General features: G+C 41.9%; 1 protein-coding gene across 1 annotated transcript in view; it reads left to right on the plus strand.

Moving 5' to 3' along the window:
* Positions 1-978: 978 nt before the first annotated feature.
* Positions 979-17,332, plus strand: part of LOC139420558 (cyclic nucleotide-gated channel beta-3-like) — a 30,103-nt gene continuing 13,749 nt past the window's right edge. The window contains exons 1-11 of the mRNA XM_071170750.1: positions 979-1,179; positions 1,819-1,873; positions 2,565-2,676; positions 11,427-11,587; positions 11,831-12,133; positions 12,439-12,647; positions 13,066-13,116; positions 13,291-13,377; positions 13,646-13,710; positions 15,664-15,786; positions 16,530-16,671. Of these exons, the coding sequence (XP_071026851.1) occupies positions 979-1,179; positions 1,819-1,873; positions 2,565-2,676; positions 11,427-11,587; positions 11,831-12,133; positions 12,439-12,647; positions 13,066-13,116; positions 13,291-13,377; positions 13,646-13,710; positions 15,664-15,786; positions 16,530-16,671 (1,509 nt within the window). The remainder of the gene's footprint in view (positions 1,180-1,818; positions 1,874-2,564; positions 2,677-11,426; positions 11,588-11,830; positions 12,134-12,438; positions 12,648-13,065; positions 13,117-13,290; positions 13,378-13,645; positions 13,711-15,663; positions 15,787-16,529; positions 16,672-17,332) is intronic.

Genomic DNA, 17,332 nt, shown 5'->3' on the forward strand with positions numbered 1-17,332 from the left:
TACACTTACTAGTCAATGCAGAAGGCAAATAGTTGCCTATAAATTGTGGGCATACTGTTGGCAGTAACTTGGTTTGAACTTTAAAATATTTCTTCACTGTAGCATGTTGTATTTGTTTACCTGTGTCACATTCACCCAGGAGACACTAAAGTAATCCCCCCATTGGAAAGTATAGTATAAATGGGGTTTAATTAAGTTAGTGATATCTAAGTTTATGGGCCAATTGACGCACCGAGCTCCAGTATGCCTGTCTGCCAGTTCTTTATTTACTCTACTGAATGCCTGCCTGGCTGTGGACTATGTAATTGATGGTTCACAAGAAGAATGGACATTATCATAGCTGTGGGAAGTAGGGGTGCTGAGGGTGCTGCAGCACGCCCTGAAAAAAATCAGAATTAATAAAAAATACAAAAATTCACAAAAGTATTGCACTGGGCGTTTACTAGTCATTTATTAGTGGGTCAATATAGCAGTTTGTAGCGTGGGCGCAAAACAAATTCTGCATATATCATATCGTAGCCAATAGATATAGGCATAATAACTTAACCTCTGATGAAATACTCTGGGACAACTTCTTGAGTCTTTCAGATAGTCTGTATTGTACTTTCAGTGTTCAGAGATTATCCTGATTCCTATCCCCCCCCCCCCCCCCCTCGGTGGTGACTTACAAAGCCAATTTGTTCTCATTATGATAGCTGGCAATGGACTTACACACCCTGCCAGGCCGGCCCCTAAAGTGGGGGCTGCTTGCCTCAGAGGGGGTTATTAGTGTTCTGTATTAGTGGGTCTAACAGCATCAGAGGCCTAATTCTATCAGAGGTCCGCAGGTTATGGGGACAGCAACCTAGAGGACTGTATAGCTGAGCATGACATTGAGAGACAGAGAGAGAAGAGAACAGAAGGGAAAGGCTTGGAGGGGAACTCACTACCACCACCTCTGTCCACAGCAGAGTCTGTTGGCTACCCAGCTATACAGCCATGTTTGGCAAATTGAAGAGGATGTTTATCCCCCAACCTCCAGCAGCCCCGGTCTCTGCTCCAGCCCCGGCCTCTGCCTCAGCCGCGGCCTCTGCCCCAGCCGCGGTCCCTACCCCAGCCGCGGACCCTGCCCCAGCCGCGGCCCCTATTCCAGCCTCGGCCCCTATTCCAGCCCCGGCCCCAGCTCCTGCACCTGCTAAGGTAAGATACCACTGGTTCATCCCAATACTGTAGCAGCATTAGGCTGATCCACTGTGTTATGTGCAGCATACTAACAACATATTGTAGGCTAGTGTAGCTGAATGATTATCCCTGTCCAATGATGCTTGGACAAAGTAATGCTTATGTTAATAATGGTTATCATAAAATAAATTTGTGCAATATTTGTTATCCTGTCATTTCTGTTTTCTCGTTACATTTTGTAAGGACCAACAATGTCTAACATTCAGAAATATCAAGCAACTTAATGTTGCATTATCATGTTTTTGCTATGAGATTTGCACTCTGGATTCCAATGCTTTGCTTGTAGCAATCAATTCTTCTCCATTCTCCATGTGTTTCTATTCTTCAGGCAAAAAAACTATTGAATCATGATTGTTGTTTTTTTCTTTCATTTGTCCCATATCAGTTGTTCATTACTTAAAGGCACATTCAAATTCATTGCATTATGAATAGACCTTAATTTGAAACTGTCTATCACGAGTAGTGTTTTGTTGCTGAATGGTAGATCTACTCCCTCTGTTGGAAATTGTCTCGCAAATTAAAATGTCCTCTAATCACAATGACTTGAATAATGAAGATGAGAGTTTGACTTTGAGGCAATGTTACTCATCTCAGCAGGAACATAAGCCTGCAGATAAAGAAAATGGGGCCAAGAAAGAGGATAAACCAGCAGGTAAAGAGTCTGTTGGCTCATTCCTGCTGCTTCTCATTGCTTAGAGCTAGCTCCTGAATGTTTTGGATCATGTTTATGCTTGATTAAATATAGTTTGAGCTTTTCTACTGTCCTTGTAAGGCAAGCCGTTACTGACAAGGTACAAGCAAACAAAAACTTATTTCAAAATGTTGGTTGTTGTCCTGTATGTTTTACTTTACTGTGAGGCTGAGGTGGGGCATGTCGAGGCTGGTTAGCTATTGTAGTTGGATATAGACAGCTCAACTATCTGCTTATACTTTAAGTGGAGCAGTGAGGTGAGCAAGAAGTTAAAGCTATGCAGGTCAATGGTCACATTGGTTCATCTGCATTAATGCATTAGCGTCCAGTCTGTTACTGTAGCAGATGGCCAAGATTCACAAGACTGGTCACAGAGAAGGCCCCCCCCCCCCCCCCCCCCATGTCCCCCATCTCCTTTCTGTTGTGACCATGCAGGAAACTACTTAGGAAGCTCCTCACAAAGGCTCATACACCCCAACATTTCATGTCTAGATGTTTCTGTGGCAGATTAAATAGTTGATAGTTATTTTATGGATTTCTCTTATTAAATAAAGACATCAGAATGCCTCTTAGACCTGGTATATATTGTTTGTTTCTCGGTTTTTTCCTTGTACACCTTGATTGAAACTGCCATCCCCGCCGGTCTTCGCAGAGCCTGCACATAACCCAGCCCCAGCTTCAGCCACTTCTCCAGCATCTGCTGCGGCTCCAGCTGCAGCCCCAGCCGCTACCCCAGCCAACCCTGGCCAGAAGGAAGCAGAGGGGTAAGTGCAGTACCTTGTGTTCATTTTCCATTAGTCTCTCCCAACATTTAGAGCTGGAGATTTGGTTATGGCTTTGGTAACTCTCCATAGAAGGCTCTCTTCAACTTCCAACACTGGCACTTACTTACAGTATGTATAGTAAATATTGGTAACACCCTTAAGGAGAAGAGTGTGAGTGAAAGTAACCTTCACCTTCTCTTGAACCACACAATGGGAGGTTGACCGAATTTGAACCCCTTCCAAAATGGCCACCTCCCAAGAGATCTTAACACCAAATCAGTATCAAATTAATAATCTAATCAAGGCTGACACAGAGAGTGGAGAAGATCTCTCAGTCTGTGTAAGAGACAAACACAGGCGTGATCTATAGGATCTATATCCCACAGCAAAGAAACATGCAGATTAAAGGAGAGAGAGAGGAGCTGAAACGAGATAAGAAGATTAGCTGATCGAAGCTCACCGGAGCTGCTTATGGTTAGCGAGGCTAAGAAACCAAAAAAATGAAAACAAATCCAGTATTAACGTCATGGTGATCCCTTTAGCCAAGGGGATCCCTTTAGTCATGTTGATGCAACTGCAGTTTGACTGTTCGTCAGTAGCAGAACAAATTAATTTGTAGTTTTAGCCTACACTGTGTGATGACTGAGTGTGTTTTTGCAGAAAATTAAGGCCTATATAAAAATAGATATGGAACAATTTGGCTACAGGGGCTGTAGAAAAGTATGAATAGAGTTATGGTAAAAAATAAATAATAATACCATGGCTTTGCACACCAATATTGCTTGTTAAAGGGTAATCCACTCAAAAACGATTGTTTTGTATTTTTTTCATTATACCACTGTTCAGTCCTAAAATGTTTTGCATGTCAGCAGTCAAGTTTTCAAGAAATTGGACTTTCAAGAAGCATGTGGCAGTGACACTTGTTTCTTGAAAGTCCAATATCTTGAAAACTTGACTGCTGACACACAAAACATGTTGGGACTGTATCAACAGTGGACAAAGGAAAAATAACAAAATATCAGTTTTGGGTGTCATTTCACTTTAAAGCCAAAACCAAAATGTTGCATTTTATACTGATCAAAAATATAAATACACAACAAGAGATCGCTATGTGCACAGGTAAGTTCAGGAATATTGTCTCTGTGTATTGAAACAGGTCAGATCAGGGATATTGCCTCTGCGTATTGAAACAGGTCAGATCAGGGAAATTGTCTCTGCGTATTGAAACAGGTAAGATCAGGGATATTGTCTATGTGTATTGAAACAGGTCAGATCAGGCATATTGTCTCTGTGAATAGAAACAGGTAAAATCAGGGATATTGTCTCTGCGTAATGAAACAGGTTGGTATTGTGGTGAAATGGAAGAGGAAAGACTATATAATTATTGTGACCTCGAAGAAATAGAGAATGAAACTCATTTGATCCTCTATTGCCCTTTCTACCATGATATACACTTGCTCTTATTCCAGAAAGCACACAAGATATACCCTGGCATTATGTGGCGTCTACCATATGAATCTTCTCTTTGTGTCAGACTGGGTTCAAGTGACTTCTGTTTCTTTTTTCTGTATTTATTGGTCTGCATATGGTATGTATGTATATACAGTGGGGAGAACAAGTATTTGATACACTGCCGATTTTGCAGGTTTTCCTACTTACAAAGCATGTAGAGGTCTGTAATTTTTATCATAGGTACACTTCAACTGTGAGAGACGGAATCTAAAACAAAAATCCAGAAAATCACATTGTATGATTTTTAAGTAATTAATTAGCATTTTATTGCATGACATAAGTATTTGATCACCTACCAACCAGTAAGAATTCCGGCTCTCACAGACCTGTTAGTTTTTCTTTAAGAAGCCCTCCTGTTCTCCACTCATTAGCTGTATTAACTCCACCTGTTTGAACTCGTTACCTGTATAAAATACACCTGTCCACACACTCAATCAAACAGACTCCAACCTCTCCACAATGGCCAAGACTAGAGAGCTGTGTAAGGACATCAGGGTTAAAATTGTAGACCTGCACAAGGCTGGGATGAGCTACAGGACAATAGGCAAGCAGCTGGTGAGAAAGCAACAACTGTTGGCGCAATTATTAGAAAATCGAAGCAGTTCAAGATGACGGTCAATCACCCTCGGTCTGGGGCTCCATGCAAGATCTCACCTCGTGGGGCATCAATGATCATGAGGAAGGTGAGGGATCAGCCCAGAACTACATGGCAGGACCTGGTCAATGACCTGAAGAGAGCTGGGACCACAGTCTCACAGAAAACCATTAGTAACACACTACGCCGTCATGGATTAAAATCCTGCAGCGCACGCAAGGTCCCCCTTCTCAAGCCAGCGCATGTCCAGGCCCGTCTGAAGTTTGCCAATGACCATCTGGATGATCCAGAGGAAGAATGGGAGAAGGTCATGTGGTCTGATGAGACAAAAATAGAGCTTTTTGGTCTAAACTCCACTCGCTGTGTTTGGAGGAAGAAGAAGGATGAGTACAACCCCAAGAACACCAACCCTACCGTGAAGCATGGAGGTGGAAACATCATTCTTTGGGGATGCTTTTCTGCAAAGGGGACAGGACGACTGCACCGTATTGAGGGGAGGATGGATGGGGCCATGTATCGTGAGATCTTGGCCAACAACCTCCTTCCCTCAGTAAGAGCATTGAAGATGGGTCGTGGCTGGGCTTTTCCAGCATGACAACAACCCGAAACACACAGCCAGGCAACTAAGGAGTGGCTCCGTAAGAAGCATCTCAAGGTCCTGGAGTGGCCTAGCCAGTCTCCAGACCTGAATCGAATAGAAAATCTTTGGAGGGAGCTGAAAGTCCGTATTGCCCAGCGACAGCCCCGAAACCTGAAGGATCTGGAGAAGGTCTGTATGGAGGAGTGGGCCAAAATCCCTGCTGCAGTGTGTGCAAACCTGGTCAAGAACTACAGGAAACGTATGATCTCTGTAATTGCAAACAGAGGTTTCTGTACCAATTATTAAGTTCTGCTTTTCTGATGTATCAAATACTTATGTCATGCAATATAATGCAAATAAATTACTTAAAAATTATACATGTGATTTTCTGGATTTTTGTTTTAGATTCCGTCTCTCACAGTTGAAGTGTACCTATGATAAATTACAGACCAATACATGCTTTGTAAGTAGGAAAACCTGCAAATATCGGCAGTGTATCAAATACTTGTTCTCCCCACTGTATGTACATGTATGTATGTATGTATGTATGTATGTATGTATATTATTGTACTGCTCTAGGGATGTAGTTATTGTTTGGATAACCTTATTTACTATTATGTATTGATGTACTGTATTTTTCTGTAATGCAGCGAATGCCGGAAGAAAAATGATCATTTAATTCCCATAGTGAATCATTGTAATGTTTGTTCATGTGTCAATTAATCCCTTAAGGCATGGGTGTCAAACTCTGGCCCTTGGGCCAAATTTGACCCGCGGGGTAATTATATTTGGCCCGCGAGACAATACCAAATTACTACTAGAGCTGGCCCGCCAGTATTATACAGCGCATTCACCACTAATACTACGAATCCCATAATGCTCTGCTGTTTTCGCGCGCCAATTAGGACAGGACCCAAAAACGCTCTCTCCTCTGTGACAGTAGTCATAGCAACATAGACGCTACAACTGTCAGCGAGCTAACCCTTCCCAAAAATGGCGAAAAGAAAGGCAGAAAACAGGAGCTTTCTGGACAAGTGGGAGGCAGAATATCTGTTTACATATGTAAAAGACAAACCTGTTTGTCTTGTTTGTGGAGTCAACGTGGCTGTAAGTAAGGAGTACAACATTAGACGACACTATGAAACGAAACACCATGACAAATACAAGGACCTGGACATGACTCAAAGGAGCCAGAAAGTAGAGGAGATGAAAAGAAGTTTGGTTTCACAACAGAATATGTTTAAAAAAGCCACATCACAAAGCGAGGCTGCTGTAAAGGCTAGTTATATAGTGGCAGCAGAGATCGCAAAATCAGCCCGGCCCTTTAATGAGGGAGAGTTCATGAAAAAGTGCATGATGAAGGTTTGTGACCTCGTATGCCCAGAGAAAAAACAAGCATTTTCAAACGTGAGCCTGAGCAGGAACACAGTAGCTGATCGCACATGTGATCTTGCCACCAATCTGTATGACCAGCTGATGGAAAAGGGAAAAGATTTTGTTGCGTTCTCCCTCGCTGTGGATGAGAGCTGCGACGCATCTGATACTGCTCAGCTGTCAGTCTTCATCCGTGGAGTGGACTCAAATCTGTGTGTTACGGAGGAGCTATTAGGATTCAAATCAATGCATGGCACAACCACAGGAAAGGAAATCTTTGAGGAGGTTTCCAAATGTGTAACTGAAATAAAGCTGCCGTGGGATAAACTCGTTGGATTAACGACAGATGGTGCGCCAGCGATGTGCGGTAAAAAGAGTGGACTGGTGGGCATGGTTCGGGAGAAGATGCGGGAAGAGAACTGTGCAGGTGAGCTAACTGTTTACCACTGCATCATACATCAGGAAGCACTGTGTGCCAAAGCCCTAAAGATGGAACATGTTATGACCACAGTAACACAGGTAGTTAACTTTATAAGAGCCAAAGGTCTAAATCACAGCCAGTTTAAATCTTTTCTGGAGGAGTGTGGTTCGGAATACGCAGACGTGCCGTATCACACAGAGGTGAGATGGCTAAGCAGAGGAAAAGTACTGAACAGATGTTTCGAGCTGCGTGAGGAAATATGTCAATTCCTGGAAACCAAAGGGAAGGATACAGCAGAGCTCCGGGAGCAAAAGTTCCTGTGTGAGCTGGCCTTTCTCTGTGACATCTCGAGCCATCTCGATGCGCTGAACCTGCAGCTTCAGGGGCGGGGGCGCATCATCACAGACATGTATGCTGCAGTGAGGGCCTTCAAAACTAAACTGTGCCTGTGGGAGAATCAGATGCTGCAAGGAAACCCTTGCCATTTTCCCTGCTGCCAATCCATAAAAGCGCAGATCTCTACCGCCGTGTTCCCATGCGCACAGTTTGCTGAAAAACTCAGTGTTCTCGCCGCTGAGTTTAGCCGGCGATTTGCCGACTTCGATGCCCAGAAATGCAAGTTTGAACTGCTTAGTAATCCCTTCGCAGTTGATGTGGAAAATGCACCAACCAACATCCAAATGGAGCTGATTGAACTCCAGTGCAACGACACGCTGAAGTCAAAGTATGATGCTGTGGGCGCCGCACAGTTTCCACGGTTCATCCCTGACACAATGCCTCAGCTACGCACCCAAGCTGCTCAGATGCTCTCCATGTTCGGCAGCACTTATCTATGCGAGCAACTTTTCTCCTCGATGAAGATGACCAAAACAACTCACAGGAGACGTCTGACTGATGAACATCTTCGCTCGATACTGAGGATTTCTTCAGCTCAGAGCTTGAGCCCAGACATTGATGAACTAGCATCCAAGAAGAGATGCCAGGTATCTGGCTTGGGCACATCAGATTAGACCAGTGTGCAATAATTAACGTTTTCTTTATGCACTTTTTCTTGCTACAAGGCATGGGCTTGAATGGTTGATTGATTTATTATCATTTTATTTGTAAAATTATTAGCCAGTGGAAAAAGTTTATTTTGGTATTTAAATCAGAAGGCTGCAAATAGAAAAGAGTCATACAATTTTTATTTAAATTTTATTTATTTAATAAATGAATGCCATTGATGTGTTTTTTCATTTGAAATTCGAGAATGCATGTCTCCACTATTAAATTAGATATTGTATGGTAATAAGCGATGCTTGTTCCATATTCAATGTTAAAGCAAAACTTGTTTGGGTCCATATTAAAAGGTTAATTTGTTCAATGTTGGCCCGTGACTTTGTTCAGGTTTTACATTTTGGCCCACTGGGTATTTGAGTTTGACACCCCTGCCTTAAGGGATGGGTTGCCAATTGTTGATTTGACACGAAAATAAAATGTCCTTCATTTATTCATTCATGCAACAATTCCAGCCGCACCAATGTGTTGGAGGAAACACCTTACACCTGGCGACCGTGTCAGCGTGCACTGTGCCCGGCCCGCCACAGGAGTTGCTAGTGCGCGATGAGACAAGGATATCCCTGCCGGCCAAACCCTCCCTAACCCGGACGACGCTGGGCCAATTGTGTGCCGCCCCATAGGCCTCCCGGTCGCGGCCGGCTGCTACAGAGCCTGGGCTCGAACCCAGAATCTCTAGTGGCACAGCTAGCACTGCGATGCAATGCCTTAGACCACTGTGCCACTCGGGAAGCCCAGAACTGGGACATTTTCAGCTTCTAGGAATTATGTACAGATCCTTGTGACATGGGGCTGTGCATTATAATGCTGAAACATGAGGTGATGGTGGCAGATGAATGACATGACAATGGGCCTCAGGATCTCATCACGATATCTCTGTACATTCAAATTGCCATCAATATAATGCCATTGTGTTCGTTGTCCGTAGCTTATACCTGCCCATACCCTAACCCAGGGGTGGGCAACCTTTTGGCTCAATGGCCACATTGAGTTTTTGAAACCAAGTGAAGGGAGACATACTATATGCGTGACAAAACATGTGAAGCCTTTATTCATTTGCAAATTGACACGGAACTACTAGTGTACTGTAGGTGTACAAATGCTTGCGGAACAATTATACCCTTGCACCATCACTACCCTTGTTTTTAGTGAACAGATTTCACATTTTTCACAACATTTATATAATTTATAACTACAAAGACACAGTCAAAAACACACACAGATTCTTTACCCTTGTAAAGTACAATCTTAGTCACAATATGCAAACTTAAAAATTGATATACTGTACATTTCATGACTGGAGACATGCAACATGTAATAGCAGATGTGTAAAAAAAAAGATTCTCAAATTTGAGTGAAACATATGGTAAGGACATCCGTTTCATTTGGAAGGGTCTGTTTTTTAAAGCATATTAAGGCACAATTCTTATCTCCATCGTGAGCCATATTTACAGTTATCCAATCACCTCAGCCCAAATCTGACTGATTAGTTATTACCTGTATCCAAGATCATTGCTGGATCATGCTCACTGCATAACCATCACCATGAAAAAGCGTAATCCTTGCCTACCCCGGTCATGGTTATTCCAGTCTTAATATGAACAATGGGTCTGGTCACCTCTCTTGGCATTGGCATCAAAGTCTGGTGTCATCATTGATGTAGAGATTCTCAGAACAGCTGACAAGTGGTCATTTGTTCAATTTGACCTGTGATGGGATTTGTTGTAATTCATGACCGAGAACATTTGTTCACACACATGTGTGGACCTGAATGAAACAAGCCTCCTTAGGGCGTGTTTCATTCAGTGAGCCATCGCACTGGTCTAATGTTGCTGTTTTGTACTTCTCCTCCAAAGCACTGTCACGTTGGATGTCGATGAGCTCCAATTGTGACAGGGGCATGAAACAAGCTTCAGCTCAGTCTCAATATTGGTGAAGTCTGAGAAACGGTGGGAAAACTCAGCATGTAGGTCGATCAAAGTGCTACTGTATGTCTCAGTGCAGCCCTGCAATGTGGGCTGTTCAGTACGGCCAGTGTCGGAAAATGAGCAAGAGACCGGCTGCTCATTTGTCTGGAGAACAACAGAAGCATTGAATGCTTTCACGGTTGGAATACAGTTCCTGCACAAAAACACAATTTGCCTGCAGTTTCACATTTAGATTGTTCAGATGCCCAAATATGTCCACGCCGAAAGCAAAGTCGCCCAGCCAGTCTGTGTCTTTCAACTCGGACAAGTTGTCAGGAACATACCCATCTCCTCTGTTGAATATTGTTATGTTCATACAAATATTTACACATTTTAAGTTTGCTGAAAATAAATGCAGTTGACAGTGAGAAGACGTTTATTTTTTTTGCTGAGTTTTATATATAGATATTCTTTAGAATATTTCTTCCACTTTGACAGAGTATTTTGTGTAAATCATTGACAAAAAAATGACTTAAATCCATTTTAATCCCACTTTGTAACACAACAAAATGTGGAAAATATCAAGGGGTGTGAATACTTTCTGAAGTCGCTGTAATTTAGAATGTTTACAAAAATAAAGCAATTTCATTGTTCTCATTTTACTCTGTAGGCTACTGACCTATTCAAAGCTTCATCCGACATATCACCATACTGTACATCTGCCTGTAGTTATTGAAATCAACCTGCAGGGGGTTTGTTTGTTGTTATATAGTGGCGGGAGACAACTGCAGGCAAGGTTCTGACAGATTGGTGGAAAGGACACGCACAGGAAACACCCACATCAAACCACACCCCCAAGCCAACTCATGGTAGGCACAGATAGAACAATGAGATCAGTTAATAACATCTTTTGCTTCTGTCATGGCCATCAGCATTTCTTGAGGAGCAAGCCAAAAAAACGAGGCCAAATCAGCAGGTGCAGTTCCCTTTTAAAGCAGGGTGTAATGTGGTGTTTTTTCCAGCAGAGGGAACACTTTATTCGTTTATAGTGTTTCACCAACATATACAGTTGAAATTGAGCAAAACTGAGATAATGTCTGAGGTCCCAGATCTGTTTGTGCTCTGGCATGAGTTGGCACAAAATGACTGCCACTCAAAACAAAAACATGAGACAGTATTGACAGTATTGACACAGTTAACTTCCTGAAAGAGTTGTATTTTTAAATAATTCTGCAATAAGGGCAATGTAAATTGGGATCAGTAATGGTGAAACACACTGTCAAGTGATTTTATTTTCCTTTCCAGAGAAGAAGTTCCCCCTCCTCCACCACCTCCTATAGTGGTAAATAGGTACTCTGATGATCAGCTCCGGGTCATAGTGAAGAGGATGAGAGAGAGAACAGAAATATACAGAGAGAAGCTCATAGACCCACACGCATCCTCACCTGAATTCAGCCCTCCAGTCAGTAAGTTTCCACACTCAAGGTAGTCATAAGAAATCAAGTGGATTCATTGGGAGTCATAAGGGATTCAAATACGCAGAGGATACACATATTTAGTTTGTTCTTTATTTAGTTGTACCCTGATAACCTGTTAGATATTTGACACAAAACGGTGCTGAAGCTATCTGACTCCTTAGCTATATTTGTGGACTATGGGTTATCATAGGATGTAACTTTGTAATGTTTGAATCCTTTATTCTACTCAAGCTCCCATTTATCGAAAAAAGGATTATGAAATATTAATGAACGAGAGGCTAATAAAAGAAGAGCAAGATAGGATAAAGAAAGAAGGGGAAGACTTAAAAAAGAAAGAGGTGGCAGAGAAGAAAAAGCAGGAGATGGCGGAGAAGAAAGCGGCAGAGCAAAAAGCGAAAGATGAAGCAAAAGCATCGGAGCCTGTGGTCAAACCAACTGTTGGCCAGGAAGTTGCCGCCTTCCTTGACAGGAGGCTAAAACCTATCGAGGATGCGATGGACTCAGTGCTGCCATCCACCATCGATCCATTCTCAGGTACGTACTGTATGCCAACTCTGCTGCTGGTAAACTGCTAAGCAACATCTACTGAAATTGTTTTGTAAATAATTGGCCATGCAATACGATGATGTATTGCATGCATGTTACTTTTCAGTGTTTAATGCAGTAATAGTAAAGAGTTTGGATTCGGGCCTTGCAACTACTTGCACCGTAGCTTTTTACATTGATTCATTATCTATCTCACTCTGTCCCCCTCTCTTGTTCTCTCTCTCTCTTTCTCTCTCTCCCTCCCTCCTGTCTCTCTCTCCTCATACGTTCTCCCTTTCCTCCTCTCTCTGTAGATCGCGCGTACATTGCGTGGCTCACTCTGGTGACTCTGGCCTTCAACTACAACACCTGGTTCATGACGGCTCGTCTGTGTTTCCCCTACCACACCCCGGAGTGGATCCCTTACTGGATAACCATGGACCTTGTGGCTGATTTCATCTATCTCATTGACTCAATCTTCTTCCAGGCCCGCAAGCAGTTCGTCAAAGGAGGGGACATCATTGTAAGTCCCTCAGCTCTCCCTCTTTCTCCAGAGGAAGTAGGGCTCCTACTGTCCTTAAACTATGAGGGCATTTTGTGAGTGTTACAGTTTGAACACTTGTGAACAATTAAATATGAAAAATAAAATGGCCAAGATGACAATTCCAGCTCAATTTAAGCATACCTGCATTGCATACGTCTTGCAGCAGGGTATAAATGTCAGTCTTCTCCCATAGTCCAATGACATCTCATAATTATATGTTAATAAGGTGTTTAGAAAGACCAGATAGACTTCCCCACACAGGTAGACTCTTTCAGTCTTCCGGTATTCAAAATGAGACTTGTGTGCAGTGGACTGGCAGTAGTTGTGTAAACAGGTATTCTACATTAACATTGCTAAGGTAGATGTGATTTCATCTTTTTAATGTTCTGTCTTTCAGAAAGACAGGATTATAACCAAAGCGTACTACAGAAACTCTGAGAGATTTAAGGTACTTCAAAGATATAATTGTTTCTTATATAAACTGCAGATCATTTTTCATGGCTTTAACACTAACATCTAACATTTATGTATTTGATTAAAAAAACTTTTTTTTTTCTGTATGTCTTCAAGGCAGGGGCTTCAGAGTTACCACCTCCTGTAACTTATTTGTCTCTTTTCTCAGATGGACATGATAGCAATGGCACCCCTAGACTTGCTATGCTTCCATTTCGGGTACAAATCCATCTTCAGATTCAATCGAATGATAAAGGTAAAGCATTGTCTGTTATGGTCAACTTATGCAAACTCATCTTATGCTGAAACAAGCATGACTCAACTGTTAACACTGATTCTACTGTTTTATGTTTGCTACTTTTTGATTTTATTTGACAATTTAAAATGCTTAAAATGTGCAACCCCGCAACAGATACATATACCAAATCCAGTCGAGGATAAAACACAATAACCTAAAAAGACTTTCATTGCAGTCCTCTTTTTTTATGCTACTTTTGGGGTGTTGATTTTGAGGTCTTCTTTAGGTGGACACATTCTTTGAGTTCAGTGATCGTCTGGAGAGCCTCATGTCCAAGGCCTACATTTGGAGGTATGTCACTAACTTTACAACTTAAGTATGCCTATGTTTTGCCTAGAATCAATCCTTTATACTGTACCAACTCCAAATATGATGAAATCCGACATGACTGTCAATCAAACAACCAATCAATCAAATACAGTACATTTCTATATTCATTTTTACAGCAACATTTACAGTACCAGTCAAAAGTTGGGACACAACTACTCATTCAAGGGTTTATCTTTGTCTTTACTATTTTCTACATTGTAGAATAATAGTGAAGACATCAAAACTATGAAATAACACATATGGAATCGTGTAGTAACCAAAAAAGTGTTAAAACAAATCTAAATATATTTTATATTTGAGATTCTTCAAAGTAGACACCCTTTGCCTTGATGGCAGCTCTGCACACTCTTGGAATTCTCTCAACCAGCGTCATGAGGTAGTCACCTGGAATGCATTTCAATTAACATGTGTGGCTCTTCAAGTGCAGTCGCAAAAACCATCAAGCGCTATGATGAAACTGGCTCTCATGAGAACCGCCATAGGAAAGGAAGACCCAGATTTACCTCTACTACAGAGGATAAGTTCATTAGAGTTAACTGCACCTCAGATTTCAGCCCAAATAAATGCTTCAGAGTTCAAGTAACACACACATCTCAACATCCACTGTTCAGAGGAGACTGCATGAATCAGGGATACCTGGTTGAATTGCCAAGTAACACAAGCAATGGACATTAGACTGGTGGAAATCTGTCCCTTGGTCTGATGAGTCCACATTTTTGGTTCCAACTGCCGTGTATTTTTGAGATGCAGAGTTGGTGAATGGATGATCTCCGCATGTGTGGTTCTCACAGTGAAGCATGGAGGAGGAGGTGTGATGGTGTGGGGGTGCTTTGCTGGTAACACTGTCAGTGATTTATTTAGAATTCAAAGTACACTTAACCAGCATGGCTTCCACAGCATTCTGCAGCGATACACCATCACATCTGGTTTGCGCTTAGTGGGACTATCATTTGTTTTTCAACAGGACAAGGACCCAACACACCTCTAAGCTGTGTAAGGGCTATTTTTCCAAGAAGGAGAGTGATGGAGTGCTGCATCAGATGACCTGTCCTCCACAATCACCCAACCTCGACCCAATTGAGATGGTTTGGGATGAGTTGGACTGCGGAGTGAAGGAAAAGCAGTCAACAACTGCTCAGCATATGTGGGTACTCCTTCAAGACCGTTGGAAAAACATTCCTCATGAAGCCAGTTGAGAGAATGCCTAGAGTGTGCAAAGCTGTCATCAAGGCAAAGGGTGGCTACTTTGAAAAATCTAAAATATAACATACACTACCGTTCAAAAGTTTGGGGTCACTTAGAAATGTCCTTGTTTTTGAAAGAAAAGCATTTTTTTGTCCATTCAAATAACATCAAATTGATCAGAAATACAGTGTAGACATTGTTAATGTTGTAATCAGCACAACAGTTTTCAGCTGTGCTAACATAATTTATTTATTAATGATCAATAAGACTTTTAAAATGATCAACTTGGATTAGCTAACACAACGTGCCGTTGGAACAGAGGAGTGATGGTTGCTGATAATGGGCCTCTGTACACCTATATAGATATTTAATTCAAAATCAGCCGCTTCCAGCTACAGTACAGTACAATAGTCATTTACAACATTAACAATGTCTACACTGTATTTCTGATCAATTTGATGTTATTTAAAATGGACAGAAAATGTTATTTTCTTTCAAAAACATTTCTAATTGACCTCAAACTGTTGAATGGTGGTGTATATTTTCATTTGTTTAACCCTATGTTGGTTACTACATGATCCCATACGTGTTCATAGTTGAAGTCTTCACTGTTATCTACAATGTAAAAATAGTAAAAATAAAGAAAAACCCTTGAATGAGTAGGTGTGTTCCAACTTTTGACTAGTACTGTATCTTGAAGTGCTATACCCTTGCTTGCTGTGTTACAAGAGTGGTCCGCACCATTGGCTACCTGCTCTTCATGCTCCACCTCAACGCCTGCGCCTACTATGTGGCCTCGGCCTACCAGGGCATCGGCAAGACCACATGGGTCTACACTGGCAAAGGCAGCGCGTATGTACATTACACCAACTCAATTGTATATCTCCCGTTGTCAGTGCACACCTATGCAGAGGTCAAGTTATTGTTCAATTTTAGTTACTGCATGACCGTATCTCCTGTATAACATTAGTCATTTGCAGCTTGTTCATTTGACATGTACTTGTGCACTGTATATATACTGTTCTAAAGCCATGCATGTTACTTGTAGTTGATTATCTATATACATAATTTAGACATACAGGACTATGTATACATTTTTTGTCTATTTGGACTGCCTTATGTGTTTTTTTTTTAGTTACCTGAGCAGTTTCTTCTATGCGGAGAAATCCCTGCTGATGATCGCAGAGTTGCCATTTCCCGACACCTTATTCGGCCAGTTGTTTCAGATGGCCAACTATTTTTTCGGCGCCTTCTTTTTGTCCATCTTTCTTGGCCAGGTAGTCCTCTAAGTGTGCTTCATTTTTGTCACATTTTTGTCTTTTATTTTGTTTTGGTGTTTGACAATTTCCTTTTTTCTACAATTCTTGATTTTTTTGGTGCAGTTTTTCTCTTCAAAAAAAAGATTTCCCCCCCCCCCCAAAACAATTTGAACACTTTTCCCATCTCAGGTCATTACCTTTGATCCAGTGCCAGGGAGGTCAAAAACACACAACCAAATGACCTAGCTACTGCGGAGCAGAGAGACTAGCACCCCTCCTAACGCCACCCCCTCTCCACACACAGATACCTGTCTAATACCCCACTCCTCTCTACAGGTACTTGCGTTGTTACTATTACGCAGTCCGCAGTCTGATCAACATCGGTGGTCTTCCAGAGCCCCACACAGTCTTTGAGATTACCTTTCAGTTGTCAAACTTTTTCGTGGGTGTCTTCGTGTTCTCCAGTTTGATTGGACAGGTAACAGGAAGAGACATAGTCAGATAGATCTCCCATAGGCTTTCCCATCTAGGATCTCAAGCTCCTATTGACATAATCAAAGCCCCCCATTACCCCGATTCATCTGGAAACCTTAACCTTAGCAGTGTTTCTTACATCACAACCTAGTCTCTGTCTTTGTCATAGCCATAGCATAGATGTCGTAGAGAATAACTGGGTGGGCGGTTCTCTTTCAATTATTAGTTTCAATATCTCACATGTGGAATGTACCTGAATCTCAACAGCAGGTTTTTCAGTTCTCATCTTCTGTGTTGGGTGACTTTACCAAAAGGAATGTTTTCGCTTCGGGTAAGAATTTGCTTTTCTACTTTTTCTTCCCTTTGTCTCCTGTGGTACACGACAAGCTACTGAAACTTGGCTAGCTTAGCTGCAAGGCTTAGCTAACCTGGCTAGCTCGCTGCAAGTCTAGCTAGCTTTTTTTAGGTCGAGAGACATTCTTTTGTTCGTCGCAAGTCCAACAAAGCGCTAGCTTCCTTTGGCTAACATTGTGCTAACTAGCTAAGTTACTAGCACATGAGGTGAATGGTAGCTACGTTCACATTGTTAAATGATTAGCTTTCTCCGGCTAGTACTGTGCTAACTAGCCAGGCTATTAGCCCACGTAGTGAACGCTAGTTTAGTT

Source organism: Oncorhynchus clarkii, chromosome 11 (genome assembly GCF_045791955.1).
Source record: "Oncorhynchus clarkii lewisi isolate Uvic-CL-2024 chromosome 11, UVic_Ocla_1.0, whole genome shotgun sequence".
NCBI lineage: Eukaryota > Metazoa > Chordata > Actinopteri > Salmoniformes > Salmonidae > Oncorhynchus > Oncorhynchus clarkii.